Genomic DNA, 17197 nt, shown 5'->3' with positions numbered 1-17197 from the left:
CTTTCTCTCCAATGACATTGCCAGTTCTAAGTTAGGCAATAGATGCCACATCCATGGTACAATAGTGCAGGACACCTACTTTTCATATGGTGTAAACTGATTTAACCACCTAAAGCTATTGATTGGATTGCTCTATAAAGAAAATAGTGAAAACCAATAAATAATAATTTTGAAAAGAAAGTGGATAAATAGTTGAATAGTTTAAAATAGTATAAAGAAAGGGAAAGTGAACTCTTTTTAGAGATACAGTGAGTAATAGGCCCTTCAGCTATGCTACCAGCAAACCACCAATTTATCCCTAGCCTAATTACGGGACAATTAACCTACTAACAGGTACATCTTTGGACTGTGGGAGGAAACTGGACCACCCAGAGGAAATCCACGTATTTGCAGGGAGGACGTACAAACTCCTTTAAGGTGATGTCAGAATTGAACTCTGAACCATGATGCCCTGAACTCTAAAAGCATTGTGCTAACCACTGCGCTACCATAGAACTGATGAAGGAGGTGTTTGTACGGGGTTCAATGACTGAACGTTTCTTATCTATAAGATTCTATTCTTCAACAAATTCACATTCAAGTTTTATCACTGTTAAAGCTCATGCTTGTTTCTAGTTTCCTCAGTCCAGTTTTTTTGTCAGGTCCTTGTTAATACATTTAAAGTAAACAATTAACAGCTGTCCAAAATACTGCATGAACAAATATAGCAGACAAACATTTATATGTAAACTTTACAGATGAGAAAATGTTCTGAGAAAAGTGCTATTCTTAGTGTTACTATGTTCCACCGACAGCAAGTGCATCCAGGAAAGTTTATTGCTTATAACTTTTATTTTGGAAATTACCATTATCATAAGCTTTTAAGTTATTGAACCATTGAAAGAAGGATTGCTGAAATATGAACTGTTGCTCAGTGAACTAATGCAGTGAACCAGTACTTCCAACTCCTGGAAACTTGGTACAACAAATGGGGCAACAGTTACTTACTCTTGAGCCAAGTGAATGGTGGCATCTTCTGCGTTATCAAGTGGGCGGCCTCTTTCTTCAGTGTTTCGCTGATAGGCCCACGACACCTCCAGAGGGTTCAGCAGTGAATCCCGGCATCCTGGGCTCACCTCCTAGGTGCCATTCACTAGATGGAAACCTTTCTCTTCATCCAGAGCCACTGACTACCCTTTTCAGCAGCTCTGGAGAGGTCTTTGACTGCTTGTCGGTGTGTCTCCCTTCGCACTCCCAACTCCCGGAGTAGCCTTGATGTTGATGTGGCTACAAATCCTCTGCAGCCTACTTCGACTGGTCGCACCCTTGCTTTCCAGCCATGTTGCTGCACATCAGCTGCAAGTTCAGCGTACCTCAGCTTCTTGCACTCGTAAGCCTCTGCCACTGCAACATCCCAGGGCACTGTCAGCTCGATGATGTAAACGAGATTGAGTGAGGCCGACCATAGCACAAGGTCTGATCTGAGATTGGATTCTGCGATTTCAGTTGGGAAGCAGAGCCTCTGGCCTAAGTCTGCTACCATCTTCCAATCACGTGCCTGCCTAGCCGCCCGGTGTCTGGTCTCGATGTATCAAGTCTGGCTTGATCCTCACCTTCCCGGACAAATGCTGTTAGCGGCCACCGGGATGAACAGGGAGGAAGAGCGTTGACGCTCATCTGCCGACTTTCCAGCACTACTGCAAGACACCGTAGCACCTGGTTGTGCCGCCAGGTGTATCGGCCTTGAGTGAGGCAGGTCTTGCAGCCCAGCAGAATGTGTTTTAGTGTTGCTGAAGTTGGGCAGAGAGAGCATGTGGGATCCTCTCCATACCACTGGCTGAGATTCATGGGAGACGGCAAGCCATCGTAGGCAGCCCTGATGGTGAATCTCGCTCTGAATGTCTCCATGTCCCACAGCTCTGAAAGAATATGATAACAATGTCTTCTACAGTGCACAGCATTTCCATTTTACATTTGTGTGCATTTATGCCATATCAGAGATACAATGGATTTCTGGTAATTAAGTTTTTATTAATTATATAGTCATCCAAAAGAATATTAAACTGCTAATAATTCTCATTAGGATGCATTTTTATTTCAAAAAGAGTTTATTTTGTTTGCTGTATCAGACTAATCCTCAGTGATCAGGAACTCTTCACAATCTAACCTAAGTAAAGCGTTCAGACTTTGTCCAGAGTGAAGTAATGATTTCGCCTTCAGCCTGGTTTTGCACTCTAGAAAATGGTTTCAATGGAAATAATCTGCTGTTACTTGTATGTAATTGAAAATTTATCTTTATTAATAATTTATGCTTTATACATGAAGAAAACATGGTTTGGGTTTTGATCCCTGTAGTGTTCTCGCTCGGCATGTAAGATAACGCTGAGCTAAACACCGAGTTAAACCTTTGTCAATGACAACAGGATCCCAGTAAGATTAACCATTTACTGTTCACTCTTCCACATTAACGTATGGTGAAAACTGTTGAAAACAATACAAGATTTGTACAGCAGTTGTTTCCTTCTTAATATTACATTTACATCATAAGTACTTGCAAAAGTAAAACGACAACAACTACGTTACATTAAAGTGCAGCATACAGTCAGAATCTACCTACGCCATTGACTGCTTTAAATACACTTCAACGCAAACTATCCGCAACTCTTTAACTAACGAAAACATAAACATTATCGACCATCGTTACTTTTAACAGGATCGGCGTTAACATTTTAATTCAACATATCGATTATCTCATAACTCACAGCATTGCTTTCACAATGTTTCTGGTGCGTAGAGAGAAAACGTTGCTGCTGCTTGCGCTCGCACATGTCTCGACCCCCACCTTCCCGTTTCTCCAAACCGGTATTTTCCCACAGGACGCGGTGAAACCGGATGTGATGTAATCGCATGCCGCAATATCTCACAGACAACTTTAAACAATCCTAACTTTAACTAGAACACTAACAAACAAATTACTAAGCGAAAATATTATAAACTAAATAACTGCCATAAAGGCAACACACTCCCCGCTTGACCTTCGTAAGGTCACAATGAATAGAATACAAAACTTAGTCTCTAAATCAGTCCTTAGGTACAAGTAGAATGACTTCTGTAACAGGCCTTTGGTAAATTTTCACATTGCCTTGGTCAGTAGTTTTCAACTCAACCTTCCTGACATGTCCGTCCCTGCTAGGGAATGTAGTGAGACCAGAACCGATTTGCCAGAGCCTGGACCTGTCTCCATTGCTTTGTGTACAAATCCTTGTCTGAGAAGTCTCCTGGTGGAGGGGGAGCTCCTGCCTTCTGCGTAAGGAGCATTGATGGCGAGAGTATGAAGGGGTTTTCCAGGTCAGAAGACACGGGTAGGAGTGGTTGTGCATTTATAATGGCTGTGACCTCTGCCATTAGCGCGCACAGTACCTCGTGGGTCAATCGGGTGCGTTGCTGCATCTCAGGTTTCGCTTTCAGGGTTTTTTGCAAGAGCGTGAACCGCTTGACTGCCTGCCCTTTGTTGTTTGGCAAGCACTGGTGTGGTTCTCTGAAAGGCAGTGGGGCGACCCCATTATTTGCTTCATCTCTGAAGACCTTGGTGTCCTTTGTTTTTAAGAAAATGGCATCTTGAGCCGATTGAGCAAGTTTATTATCATGCTCAGTTTGAACGAAGACTGACTGACCCAGCGTCTCGTCAGTTACTTTACGTTTGTTAAAGCTTTGTCGTGCTTCCTTAATACACGTGACACTTGTGCGGGGTTGAAAAATTGAATGGCGGCCACTCTCTAGCACATTGGTCTTGAGTGTGCTAACCGTTGGTTTGTGTACCTTGCCAAGGCACACCTCTTCTATCACCACCCAACCTAGATCCAGGCGTTGCGCAAAGGGGGCGTCATGTGGTCCATTGACCTGCTGCCTAACCTTGTGCACCCGGAGAACATCTCTTCCTAATAGCAGGAGTATTTCTGCTGTTGGATCCAGTTCTGGGATGTGTCTGGCGATGTGGCAGAGATGTGACTGGTGTAGCACCGCGCTTGGCGTCAGGATCTCAGTGCGGTTATTCAAAATTTCATTGCACTCTAAGAGTGGAGGGAGACAGATGACGACTTTACCATCCAGGGACTCGAGCTGGAAGCCTTCTGCCTTCCTTCCATGAGTTTCCGCGTTGCCTGAGCAAGTTCTAAGGTAGTATGGGAACTGCTCACTCTTAATGTTGAACAATTTAAGGAACTCTGGACTGACTAGTGAGCGACTGCTCTGATCATCCAGAATTACATAGGCTTTGATGGCCTTGTCTTTGGCTCCTTTAGGGTACACCTTAGTGAGGCAGATCTTTGAACAAGAACGGTTTGACTGAGCTTGACCGCAAACTTCTGTACAGCTCGAGCTGACAACAGTTGTCCTGGAGAGAGCCTCTCCCTCCCCGCTGTCCTGTTGTGGGGGTGAAGGAGCGTTGTCGGTTTGCAGTAACGGGCCGGGATGCATGGCCCCATTATGATTAGTGCTATCACATTCCAGACACTTCACGGCGATCGTACACTCTCTAGCAAGGTGAGAGGTAGAGGAACAGCATTTAAAACATATTCTTTTCTCCTTGAGAAGTGCCATCCTCTCTTCAAAGGATTTTTCCCTAAACGTTCTGCATTTTCTGAGGGGGTGGGGTTTGTTATGCAATGTGCAATTCTTGCTAGGGTCATGGTTAGTTGTAAAGACTTCAGTCTTAAGCACTGAGACGGGTTTATCAATGTTGAAATTATTCAAAGAGGATTTATCTGGCTCGGTGTAAACTGTTCTGCTTCCTTGACCCATGAGGCTAGAGTTGTTTCACTTCTTCGCCTCCCTGCACACAAGCCTAGTGAAATACTCAAAGGGAGGAAATCGACCATTGTGGTCTTCTTTGTACTCTGAGGCAACAGACACCCACCTGTCCTGCAGCCCAAATGGAAGTTTGTCCACGATTTGTCTAATCCCGGATGGAGTATCTAGGAATACTAGACCAGTTGAGTAGCCATCTTCTCTGCCGCCTTGAATCTCCATGAGTAAATCTCCGAGCTCCCTTAACTTAATGCGATCTTTGGCTGACACCTTAGGAAAGTTTTCCAGACATCGGTATAGCGCTGCAGGATAAAACAATACAAGATTTGTACAACAGTTGTTTCCTTCTTAATATTACATTTACATCATAAATACTTGCAAGGTAAAACGACAACAACTACGTTACATTAAAGTGCAGCATACAGTCAGAATCTACCTACGCCATTGACTGCTTTAAATACACTTCAACGCAAACTATCCGCAACTCTTTAACTAACGAAAACATAAACATTATCGACCATCGTTACTTTTAACAGGATCGGCGTTAACATTTTAATTCAACGTATCAATTATCTCATAACTCACAGCGTTGCCTTCACAATGTTTCTGGTGCGTAGAGAGAAAACGTTGCTGCTGCTACTCTCGCACATGTCTCGACCCCACCTTCCCATTTCTCCAAACCGGTATTTTCCCACAGGACGCGGCGAAACCGGATGTGATGTCATCGCATGCCACGATATCTCACAGACAACTTTAAACAATCCTAACTTTAACTAGAACGCTAACAAACGAATTACTAAGCGAAAATATTATAAACTAAATAACTGCCATAAAGGCAACACATCCCTCATTCAATATTTATGGTGTTACTTTTATTAAGTGACGTAAGCTATGTCATAATTAATGCATCCATGCAAGGCCCTATCTACCACCTACTCTTTGGTCTCTAAAAGTTACTGTAATGCAAAGGCATGCACCGAAGTGTGGGCAGAACTGCTCAGACATTTGGAAGGAGCCAAGTGCTCAATAACACCCCAACAAACTTCTGTTCCAGATACTGGACTGATATTCATAATGGAGATGGTTAGAGATGAAATGTTTCATCTGTTTAAAGAGGATTTGTCCATTGCATTTGTCTGATCTCTCTTAAGATGGTAGTGGTGGTGAGGAGGTGAGTGTTTTGAGATAGGGTTTATGTGGTCTGGAACAAAACCAGAATGCTGGAAACATCCAGTGGATTATCAATGGAACCAGGAGATATAAGTCAATGCTTTGGGTCAGGTCTCTTTTATCTGCAACCTTCTCACCGGGCTCATATACAAACTTGGCTTGTCAGGTAGGTCTGTTAACAGCCAAGTGACACAATGGAGAGAAGGCTACTTTCATTGATGATATACATCTAATGTCTGTGTGATTTGGGGTTCAATCAAACCGGAACATTGTGATGTTCCAATGAAAGAAACCTTGATTTGAGTGAATGCTATGTAAATGTTATCCATACTGAATTGTCGGTTGGTCAGAAATAACAGATTGTACAACGCATAAAATTATGAAGAAAGTATATTTACCAATTTCAGCTTTATCAAACAGTTAATAGGAAAAAGAAAAAAAGAAGAAAATAAAAGGTCCCATTGCAGTTAAACAGTCTGATGGAGTATTGGCCCTTCCTCCTTGGAGCCATTCATCTGCACTTTGTGCATTGGGGACTCTCCTTCCAATGGCATTCTGCGGCAACTTCCCTTCTGTTCAGTGCCACAGCTCCCGCCAAAAGCCCCCGAACCAGCCTACTGTCCTTCTGAAAACTCTTCCCCACAATCCTGATTAGCTGACTCACATTCCTAAGTTCAACACCAAGGCGTCTTATCTTAACCGAAACCAACACGTTCTGCCAACGGGACACATTGCCTTAGCAGACAACTGCTGAAATGAAATACCTAAAGCATAACAGTAGAAATGTTAGCAAGGACATTACATGTCTTTGTACTACTGCTTCTGTTATGAATTATCTTCAATCCATGCTGGTTGTGAAGACGTTTTCCTTGCCAGCATCTGTAGTCTCTTATGTCTTATTATTTACTGCTCATTACACCACTGGCATTTAGGCAGCAATGAAGGTCCTACATTTCTGACTGTATAGAAGGATTCTTCGTTGCTCTTTCCATAACAGTTGTGTTTTGACCAGTCAGGGTTGTTAGCCCTGAGATGAACGTCTGAACCTGGATGACCAGTGCAGCACCCTTAGTCTGGCTTCTACCCTTTCACCTGTTTGGCCTGGGTGACCCTACAAAGAACAAGGCTCTGACTCCAGCCAACATGGCTCTCTGGGTCATTGAGGCATGCAAGCCTCCAAACCCTACAACAAGTTTGTGGTCTTCTCAGAGGTCTTGTGTCTCACATGTCCTGGCTTTTACACTGTGCGAATAAATACATTGTGTTAATTTGAATTATACTGTATTTGAAGTATTGTAACATGATGCAAGTACCTCTTAACAAGTAACTTCATCAGTCCAGTCTGAAATGTTCATCTTGTATTTCAATACTACCTTAGAAAACCACATGTCCGTAATGAATACCTAGGTCACATCTCATACAGTGGGGTGGTCTGTATAATGAACACAGTTTTCTTGTGCTAAACCTAGAGAGGGTAACTGCTGATATTTTATTCTGACTGATGGGCCCAGTGCACTTCCTTTATTGATCTTATTCTGCAACGAGGATATTAAAGATATTTGGGTCTCAATGGTGAAGAGATAGTATTTCTTGCCTCATGGTTTTGCTTTTCTCCTCCTGAGTCTCCTTTGCCTCGTGAAATCCTGAAAGGATGTTGCTGCACATCACTACTGGTGCCCGTGCTGATGTCATGTTAGTGTGCCACTGGGATAGGGTCATTCAGAGAACAGCCTGCCTTGAGGAGCAGGTCTATTGACAATGCCTGCTTCATGGCCAGCTGAATGAGGCATTCTGTGTCAAAAGGCTGGGGTCTGCCAAAGGGGTATTTGACCAGCTCACAGAGATCCTGAGAGAAGACCTCCAGCCAGGCTCAAAGTACTGACCTCCACCATGAAAGTTATAATTCTAATGTATTTCTATGTATTGGCTCCTTCCAGGCAACAACTGCTGATATACATCTCACAGAGTCCAGACGTCAATGGTCTTCTCTATAGGGCTTATGCTTTCTTCCCCGTGGATATTCTTACAGTCTACATGAAGGTTTCTGGATATTTCCTCAGCTATTGGACGGCACACAAGGGTCATTGAAAACTCCAGTCAGTGATCTTCTGAGATTTGAAATTCATTCTATTCCCAAATGTTGTGCGGGGTGATTGAATGTATCCTGTTTATGAATGCAGGTCACCGGGAAGCATACAAAATGCCTTAATGCTCTTCAGCAGTAACAAACCCAGCGTGATGCAGGAAGTATTGGATAGATCCTGGGTGATAAGGCTTAGCTGCTCAAGTCCTGCCTGCTAACACAGTTTCAGCTGATAATCATTCAGAGTTATGCAATACTGCCCAAGCCCAAGTGCAGCAGGTGCTGGAGAAAGCAATTGGGATCCTGAAGTCACTTTTCCTTTGCCTGAATAGGATCTGGTAGGGCATTGCATTAGAACTCTCCAACCATAGCGTGATTGTTATTGGTAGAGGTGTGCGTCATTACTGGAGTACTGAGCCAACAGATGAACAACATGGGGAGTCAATGTGTTTCCAGCAGCAATGTACGTGGATACCAAATGAAGAAATGGTAACAGCTTCAAGGGCAGTCAAGGGGAACACCTGTGGTGGTTGGGGAAAGGGCATTTCTTCAGTGCTGTGCTATCTGAGCGGGTGTTCCCAGTGACTGAGCAATGAAGTCATACGATGGTGGCAGATAATGTGGCTGTAAGTGGTCCTGGTATCATTAAGACTCCATGGTCACAGCCAGTCTGTACACTGATACTGGGTGAAATCCTGCTTTCGGCCATAAAGAAAACCTCATCTAATTCAGCATTCAAGAGCTTCCCGACTCCTGCACTGCACTGGGTTAGAGTGCATATACCACCTGGGTTGGGCCTCCCAGACACATCACAATCGTTCACAGTATCCAAGCCTAGTATTGTCCCCGGAGAGGTGTCCCAGCATGTATGGGTCCTGGGCTGTCACATTTCAGGAACTGAATAGCCATGGGACTGCTATCCTTCAGCATGCGCTCGCTGGCCTGAATTAGCCTGCTGCATGAACTTCATAGAACCATAGAACATTATAGCACAGAAACAGGCCTTTTGGCCCTTCTTGGCTGTGCCGAACCATTTTTCTGCCTAGTCCCACTGACCTGCACCTGTAGAACCATAGAACATTACAGCATAGAAACAGGCCTTTTGGCCCTCCTGTTCATGATGGCTATGCTTTGTCCTTGTCCACAGTAATGCTAATCTCATCATATGCATCCTCCCCATAACTGCAAATCTGCATGGACTCCCTGCTTTCATACTCAAATGCAGAAAGTTGGAGCCTTCTGCCTCCACAGCTCCCTCTCACTGTGCATCACTCACATGTAGACTAGTACCTAGTTGCTCCTCATGGTTCAGGCATGGCTCATTGCACACAAAGAGGTCACTGCTCAGCTTTGAGAACATCACGGAAAATTGCAAGGTTAATAAGAGGACGAACAGAAGTCCTCTTAGCACCATGCATACTCAGAGTATGCAGCCACGCATAACAAGCACAGGGAGTTGTACTCAAATGCCTTACCGGCACAATCATCACATGGCTGATGGCACACATGCCTTCTCATACCCCTATGTCACTGTGCCCTCCATTAGCAGTGCCAGTGTTGACACCAGCAAGATCAGGAACTATGTCCTCAACTGCCATGAGCACTTGAAAGTTTGTTACACCATGATAAAGGATCTAGTGCTTTCTTGGCATATATGATACATAAACTGTGCCCGGGACTTCCAGCCAAGTACAGGTTTCAATTCTAACCAGCGTTTTGGTGACAAACTCTGCCATCTTCATCAGGGATGATGCCTGGGCATGTCTAAATAACACTAGACTAAACATGCCCAGACATCATCCCTAATTAAGGCGGCAGAGCTTGTCATCGAAATGCTGGTTAACATCTACATCTGTACCTGGCTGGAAACCTCAAGAAGAGTTTATTCATCTGTTGCACCACCTTTCCCTGCACATCTGTGTACACAGTATGCCAATTTCACTTGATATATACTTCTAAAAATGCTAGATTCTTGAAGAGAACCCAGTACACAATGTTAAACTAAGCTTAAAGTGCATGGAAATATTTGACAATGCATTGCAAATGGTTATGTTATATCATGAATAACCCTGAACCACTGCAAACAGCCTGAAATGAAGATCTCACTTGCCATTTTTAGAAAGAGGATGTTAATGGATTCTGATCCTGGGACATATACACAAACGATCACATAGTGTTGCAACAGCCTGTGGCATGAGTATCTATTAGCAAGGAGTGCCACTGTAGCAAAGAGTGTTCGAACTAAGACAGCAGATGGGCAGTTATTAGGATGACAGTGCTTTATTCGAGCACCTTCTGCATTCCCAACATGGATAGAAGATTGGCTGACTGGCAGGAGGCAAAGAGTAGGAATAAAGTGGGCCTTTTCTGGTTGGCAGCTGGTGATCAATGACATACTGCAGGGGTTCTGTGATGGAACCGCTTCTTTTCATGTTATATGTCAATAATTTAGATGATGAATTTGATGGCTTTGTAGCCAAATTTCTGGATGATAAGAAGATAAGTGAAAGGGCAGGTAGTGTGAAGGAAGCAGGGAGTTTGCATATTGAGAGAATGAACAAAAAAAATGGAAGATGGAATATAATATAAGGAAGTGTATGGCCATGAACTTTGATAGAAGGCATACAAGTGTAGACTATTTTCTAAATGGGCAGAAAATTCAGATATCAAAGGTGCAGAGGGACTTGGATATTCCCATGCAGGTTCCCTCGAGGTTAACTTGCAGGTTGAGTCAATAGTAAGAAAGCAAAAAGCAAAGTTAGAATTTATTTCAAGGGGACTAGAATATAAAAGCAAGGGTGTAATGCTAAGGCTTTTGAAGGTATTGGTCAGACCACACTTGGAGTATTGTGAGCAATTTTGGGCCTCTTATCTAAGAAAGAATGTGCTGGAGTTGGAGAGGGTCTGAGATCCAATTGACTAGAATAATCCTAGCAATGAATGGGTTAATACATGAGGAACTTTTGATGGCCCTGCGCCCGAACTTACTGGAGTTTAGAACAATGAGGGAGAGCTCATTAAAACCAATCTAATATTGAAAAGCCTAGATAGAGTGGATGTGGAGATGATGTTTCCTATAGTGGGGAAGTCGAGGTCCAGAAGGCACAGCCTCAGAATTGAGGGATACACATTTAGAGAGATGAAGAGGATGGTGAATCTGTGGATATCATTGCAACAGACAGCTGTGAAGGCTATTTTTTTGGGTATATTTAAAACAGAGATTAATAGGCTCTTGATTAATAAGGGTGTCAAAATTTATGGGGAGAAAGCAGGAGAATGGAGTTGAGAGGGAAAATAAATCAGCCATGATTGAATGGTGGAGCAGACTCGAGAGGCCAAATGGCTTAATTCTGCTCCTCTGTCTTATGGTCTTATTATTGATATTAGAGCAACTGCTTTGAAACCTAATGTTTTTATTACCCTGTATCCTTAACTGTTTTAATTTATTAAGAGGATTCCAATCTGGAATCTAGATAACTGGTAAAATAATAACCTATGCATCCACTATATAGTGGACTGCAGAGGTGACTGACACCAACAAATATGGGTTAAGGGATAAGGGAGCAAGATCTAATGTTGAGCCCAAGATTGCATCAGCTATGATCTTACTGAATGGGGCAGCAGGCTGCAGAAGGCCATTTGACCTACTCCTGCTCTTGCTTCTTTTGTTTTTAACTACCCTCCTGTGAGTTAAGTACAACTTTCTCCTTCATTTCAGTTTACTTAGGGTCTTTGATGTGACAGTCGATTAGTTGCTGACTTGATGTCAAAAACATTCTCTCTAATGCTCACCAGCTCTGGAATTCAGACCATTTGTTGGTGCCTGGACCAAACTTCATTACTGAGAGGTTTTGGCAAAATCCAAACCAAACATCACCAAGCAGGTGAATGAGAGCAATGTCAACTACATCTTTCACAGCTTTGTTGATGATTGCAATTATACTGAAGTCATCTGACTGAATCTGCCCTTGTTCTGGTGAGGACATACTTGGGCAATTTTCCAAACTGTTGGATATTTGCCTGTGTTATATCTGTATTGGAACATTTTGTTATGGTCATGGTAAGTCTATAAATCTCCAGAAATAAGCGAGAACATTATCACATTTAGGGTGGTGGTATGGAGATACATCATTACCAAAGAAAGTATAAGGTACTCTTACCCTCTGCTAACTTGCAGGTCCCCCTTGGGCAAGGTTTAGCACCTGCTTAGTAAACTTTCCCCAATCCGATCAGGGTCACGTGAAGCCATGGGAGCAGGTGGTGGATTGTCGTATGTACTGCTGGTGCATATCACAAGTCCTGGTTATGTGATCACTGATGCCAGACAGACAATCTCTGAAGAGTATTGATAATAGCTGGTGTCACATGTCTTGTTAAGACTCTGCCCAGATGAAGGCAATGGCAAGCCACTTATAACCATATAACCATATAACAATTACAGCACGGAAACAGGCCATCTCGGCCCTTCTAGTCCCACCGACCTGCACTCAGCCCATAACCCTCCATTCCTTTCCTGTTCATATACCTATCCAATTTTTTTTTTAAATTACAATATCGAACCTGCCTCTACCACTTCTACTGGAAACTCGTTCCACACAGCTACCACTCTCTGAGTAAAGAAATTCCCTCTTGTGTCACCCCTAAACTTCTGCCCCCTAACTCTCAACTCATGTCTTGTTTGAATCTCCCCTACTCTGAATGGAAAAACCTATCCACGTTAACTCTATCTATCCCCCTCATTATTTTAAATGCCTCTATCAAGTCCCCCCTCAACCTTCTATGCTCCAAAGAATAAAGACCTAACTTGTTCAACCTTCCCCTGTAACTTAGGTGCTGAAACCCAGGTAACATTCTAGTAAATCTCCTCTGCACTCTCTCTATTTTGTTGACATCCTTCCTATAATTCGGTGACCAGAACTGTACACAATACTCCAAATGTGGCCTCACCAATGCCTTGTACAATTTCAACATTGCATCCCAACTCCTATACTCAATGCTCTGATTTATAAAGGCCAGTGTACCAAAAGCTTTCTTCACCACCCTATCCACATGAGATTCCACCTTCAGGGAACTGTGCACCATTATTCCTAGATCACTCTGTTCTACTGCATTCCTCGATGCCCTACCATTTACTATGTACGTCCTATTTTGATTATTCCTACCAAAATGTAGCACCTCACACTTATCAGCATTAAACTCCATCTGCTATCTTTCAGCCCACTCTTCTAACTGGCCTGAATCTCTCTGCAAACTTTGAAAACCTACTTCATTATCCACAACGCCACCTATCTTAGTATACTTCTATAGAGAATTTTGCCAAGAACAATCAAGGTCATGGGAAGACCATGATTGCTTACATCCGTACAACATGGCACATAATGAATGAATGAAAATCACATTCCATTGTTGTATTCATTGCTCCCAGTCACTTCATTATCTCACACAGAGTGCATTAAAATTGGTGAAGTTTGGTTTATGTGACCTCAGGAAAGGCACAAGATTGCTCAACCAATCAGCTGTTCTGGCTAAGGACATTCTGTGTGTTGGAGGATGGAGGCATTCACCTCCCATTATCATACTCAGCTGGATAAGTCAGAGTTACAATACTTTTCTCTGTCAATGACATGCTGTTGTCTATTGCTCAGCACAACTGCTGTCCTGTCAATAGCTTCAGCAGTTATATACTTTATTCTAGGCATACTAGGTGCTGATCCTTCAGTGCTCTTGCATGAATTGAACCAGGGTTAATCCACTATTTTGTTGACTGTGATAGAGTGAGGGTAACTCGGGGTCATGAATTAAAGATGATGATGCTGATTACCTCATGTACTTCATAGTTGTCCAGTTTTGACATGGTACATTTGTTCTAAACTAATCAGAATGGTGGTCGTTCTGCACAACCTAATAGAACGTCCTCATTGTGAAATTGTTGATGACAATGTTAAATAAGCTATTGTGTTGGCTCTCTTATCATTTGGTCTTATCAGTGAGTGCTCAAAACCAAGATGTATCAGGTACTCCAGGAATAATGGTAGATGAACCTATGACATTAACTCTCAATTTTGGCAAATCCCCCAGCCAGTGAGGAAGACTTTGGAGTGTCATACAGACCATGCGTGACTCTTTCATGTCTGCAATTGTCAAGTAGCTTACCCATGTACTCCTGATCATAGCATGGACATTCACAATACACTATGAAGTAAATCTTCCACCAATTGATAGTCCGCAGATTCAGTCCCACTTATGTATCTACAAACAATCACAGCTCTAATAGTTCACACCACAGGACATTAAGATTAAGCAAATGTCTCAGTGTTAACAAAATGCTTGGGATTTTGTTAACATTGAGCCTGACTTAATGAGAAGAAAATATAACCACTTAAAATCAAATATAGTTTTAATTATTAACAATATTAAAACTGTTCTTATTGAATGAACCAAAATTAGATTTCCACAACTGAGGATTTTTCTTTTATAGAGAGGAAATGCATTCCTTCTGCCTATTAGTATCAGATTAGATGGCTTTGTGCAACCAGTCATTTGGGCTGGCTTTGGTAGAAGCAACACATTATGGACACCATGCAGGAATGATTAAAGCAAACTGAAGGAGCAGTGGGCTGGAACGATGACTGCTGGGGTTAGAGTCAATGTTTAGCACTGTGATTAGAGAGTGAGGGGCATTGGTGTTTAAATCATTTTCTGAGAATGAAGGGACTACCCACACACTATTGTCAGGTGTGTTGATAGTACCATAGGCTTGCTACAGAAAACAGTTTAACAGGCAAATAGTGGCTGTGCAGAATAGTATAGAGGAAGGAATAGGTGTCAGATCCTGATGTAAAACAGATGAAACAAAGGCTCACTGTAAGCACTAAGTACAAATTTATAGACATTATCATGACCTGAAAGTACATATATGCACATCAGTACTTCCATTCAGATTGTTTTTGCATGAACAGTTAGAATATCAAATATCCAGAAACATTGAGTTAAGAATTGTTTCTAATGGTAATAATGCAACATTATCTATTGTTGGATCTTCAGGTAGCTGTAGGGGCAGCTCAGGGATCCACATATTAATCCACGATGTTAGGGTGGATTCCCTTAACAGAGAACACCTGTGCAAGACTTTGTTTAACATGGACAGCCAATCTGATATTGCTGGCAATACATCAAGAAAAACAGGAGGTGAATTGGGATACATTTTGAAGGATGATGTTGAAATCTTGCAAATGTATTGAATAAAATGCTCAGCAATTATCAATTCAGTATATTTCCATATCCTATTATTGGTGAATCAGTTGGCATGGCAGTGAAGGATATTCTTTACACTTGAATGAAATCTTGCTTTTCTCAGTGGTCCTTTGGGGTCCAGGTGTATTGATTTCACTCCAGGTTTGTGGATTTTGAAGTGACCAACGAGACTAGTTTTGGAACCAGAGACTCTTCCATAGATGGGGTAGGTTGGGTGAGCAGGTAGTTTGTGAGGTAGAGTGCTCTTTCTGCTTCTGTGTGTTCAAAATACTGTTGTATACCATTCTGAATGCTTCCCATCCATTTTGAAAAATCATGGGTTCCATGTATTTTAGCAATGCCAAAAGGAAATTTGTGAAGTAAATTAGCATTTGTTGGTTTGTTATGTGCCGGGTCTTATAACGTGGGTGGTCATGTCCATGTCCACGATTGCTTAGCAAATTTTTCTAAAGAAGTGATTTGCCATTGCCTTCTTCTGGGCAGCGCCTTTACAAGACGGGGAAAGGTGGGTTGAGGTGACCCCAGACATTGTAAATGCTCTTTAGAGATTGCCTGGTGTCAGGCGTCAGTGGTCACGTAACCAGGGTTTGAGATATGCGCCAGCTCCTCATAGAACCATCCAACACCTGTGATCATGATCAGCCGGCTAGCACACCTTGCCCAAGCCCGCAGAGGGAACCTCTTACACCGACGTAACTCCACCCCGCCGCCATTACTTCTCAAATTGCTTCTGATACAATCCGATCCTTCTGAACTGTTTAGAAGATAATATCCTGAACATTGCTAATTGTCAGGTTCTACAGGCAGAGTAAAGAAAGTATGGCAAGATTCAACTGTCTGCAGGATTTTGAGTGATAAGCAGCTTTTTCGACAAACTCATAATAGTATAGGATTTGTTTTTATAAATTTATGGTAAAACTAAAATCAGGGATTGATAGAGATCGGCAGCTAAAACTACAAATTTCAGGTCAAGAATACGTCTTCGGAAGTCGAGGAGTGAGGAAAAACAAGCGCGTTTTGAATTCCGGAGATGGGTGGACCCAGCGCAGCTTGTGACAGATAACAAGCCGCGGAACAACGTTGTTAAGGTAACGATTATTTTAAAAGCCCGCAGGTGAAGACAATATAGTTTTGTTTTATAAAATTGCAATGTTCCTCTATCTCAGTGTGATCCAAATTGAAGTCTTCTCATTCACCTTGTGGGGTGGGGAGAGAATCAGATTCAGGTGTATTATCGCCGGCATGTGACGCGAAATTTGTTAACTGAGCAGCAGCAACTCAATGCAATATATAACTTAGAAGAGAAAAAATAAATAAGTAAATCAATTAGAGTGTACGTATATTGAATAGATTAAAATCGTGCAAAACATAAATATATATTAAAAAAAGTGAGGTAGTGCCCAAGAATTCAGTGTCCATTTAGGAATCATATGACAGAGGGGAAGAAGCTGTTCCTGAATTGCTGAGTGTGTGCCTTCAGGCTTCTGTACCTCCTACCTGAGGGTAACATTGAGAAAAGGGCATGCTCTGGGTGCTGGAGGTTCTTAATAATAGACGCTGTCTTTGAGCCACTGCTCCTTGAAGATGTCCTGGGGACTTCGTAGGTTAGTGCCCAAGATGGAGCCGACTAAATTTACGACCCTCTGCAGCTTCTTTCAGTTCTGTGCAGTAGCCCCTCCATACCAGACAAGTGATGCAGCCTGTCAGAATGCTCTCCACGATACAACTATATAAGTTTTTGAGAGAAGAGGGCGGATATGATCCTATTTTCTATCACACCACGCCGAAATTAACTGTGCTAAATCTTGTGCGCTTCAACATGTTCAACATTATAGGTTACTGCATGTTTGGCTTCCCGTCATTCTCGCTTTAGGATTTTCCGTTGCTTCTGATATCACTGTATGT

General features: G+C 42.5%; 1 protein-coding gene across 1 annotated transcript; it reads right to left on the bottom strand.

Annotated features, from left to right (window-relative positions):
* Nucleotides 1-2295: 2295 nt before the first annotated feature.
* LOC132379538 (uncharacterized) lies at nt 2296-16835 on the bottom strand. Its single transcript, XM_059947533.1, has 3 exons — nt 16790-16835; nt 4895-5087; nt 2296-4513 (listed from the first exon to the last, which is right to left on the bottom strand). The coding sequence occupies exons 1-3, from the start codon at nt 16800-16802 to the stop codon at nt 3169-3171; spliced, it is 1551 nt and encodes a 516-aa protein (XP_059803516.1). The 5' UTR covers nt 16803-16835; the 3' UTR covers nt 2296-3168.
* Between the last annotated feature and the right edge of the window lie 362 nt (nt 16836-17197).

Source organism: Hypanus sabinus, chromosome 22 (assembly GCF_030144855.1).
Source record: "Hypanus sabinus isolate sHypSab1 chromosome 22, sHypSab1.hap1, whole genome shotgun sequence".
Taxonomy (NCBI): domain Eukaryota; kingdom Metazoa; phylum Chordata; class Chondrichthyes; order Myliobatiformes; family Dasyatidae; genus Hypanus; species Hypanus sabinus.
This window is presented reverse-complemented; position numbering and strand designations above follow the sequence as displayed.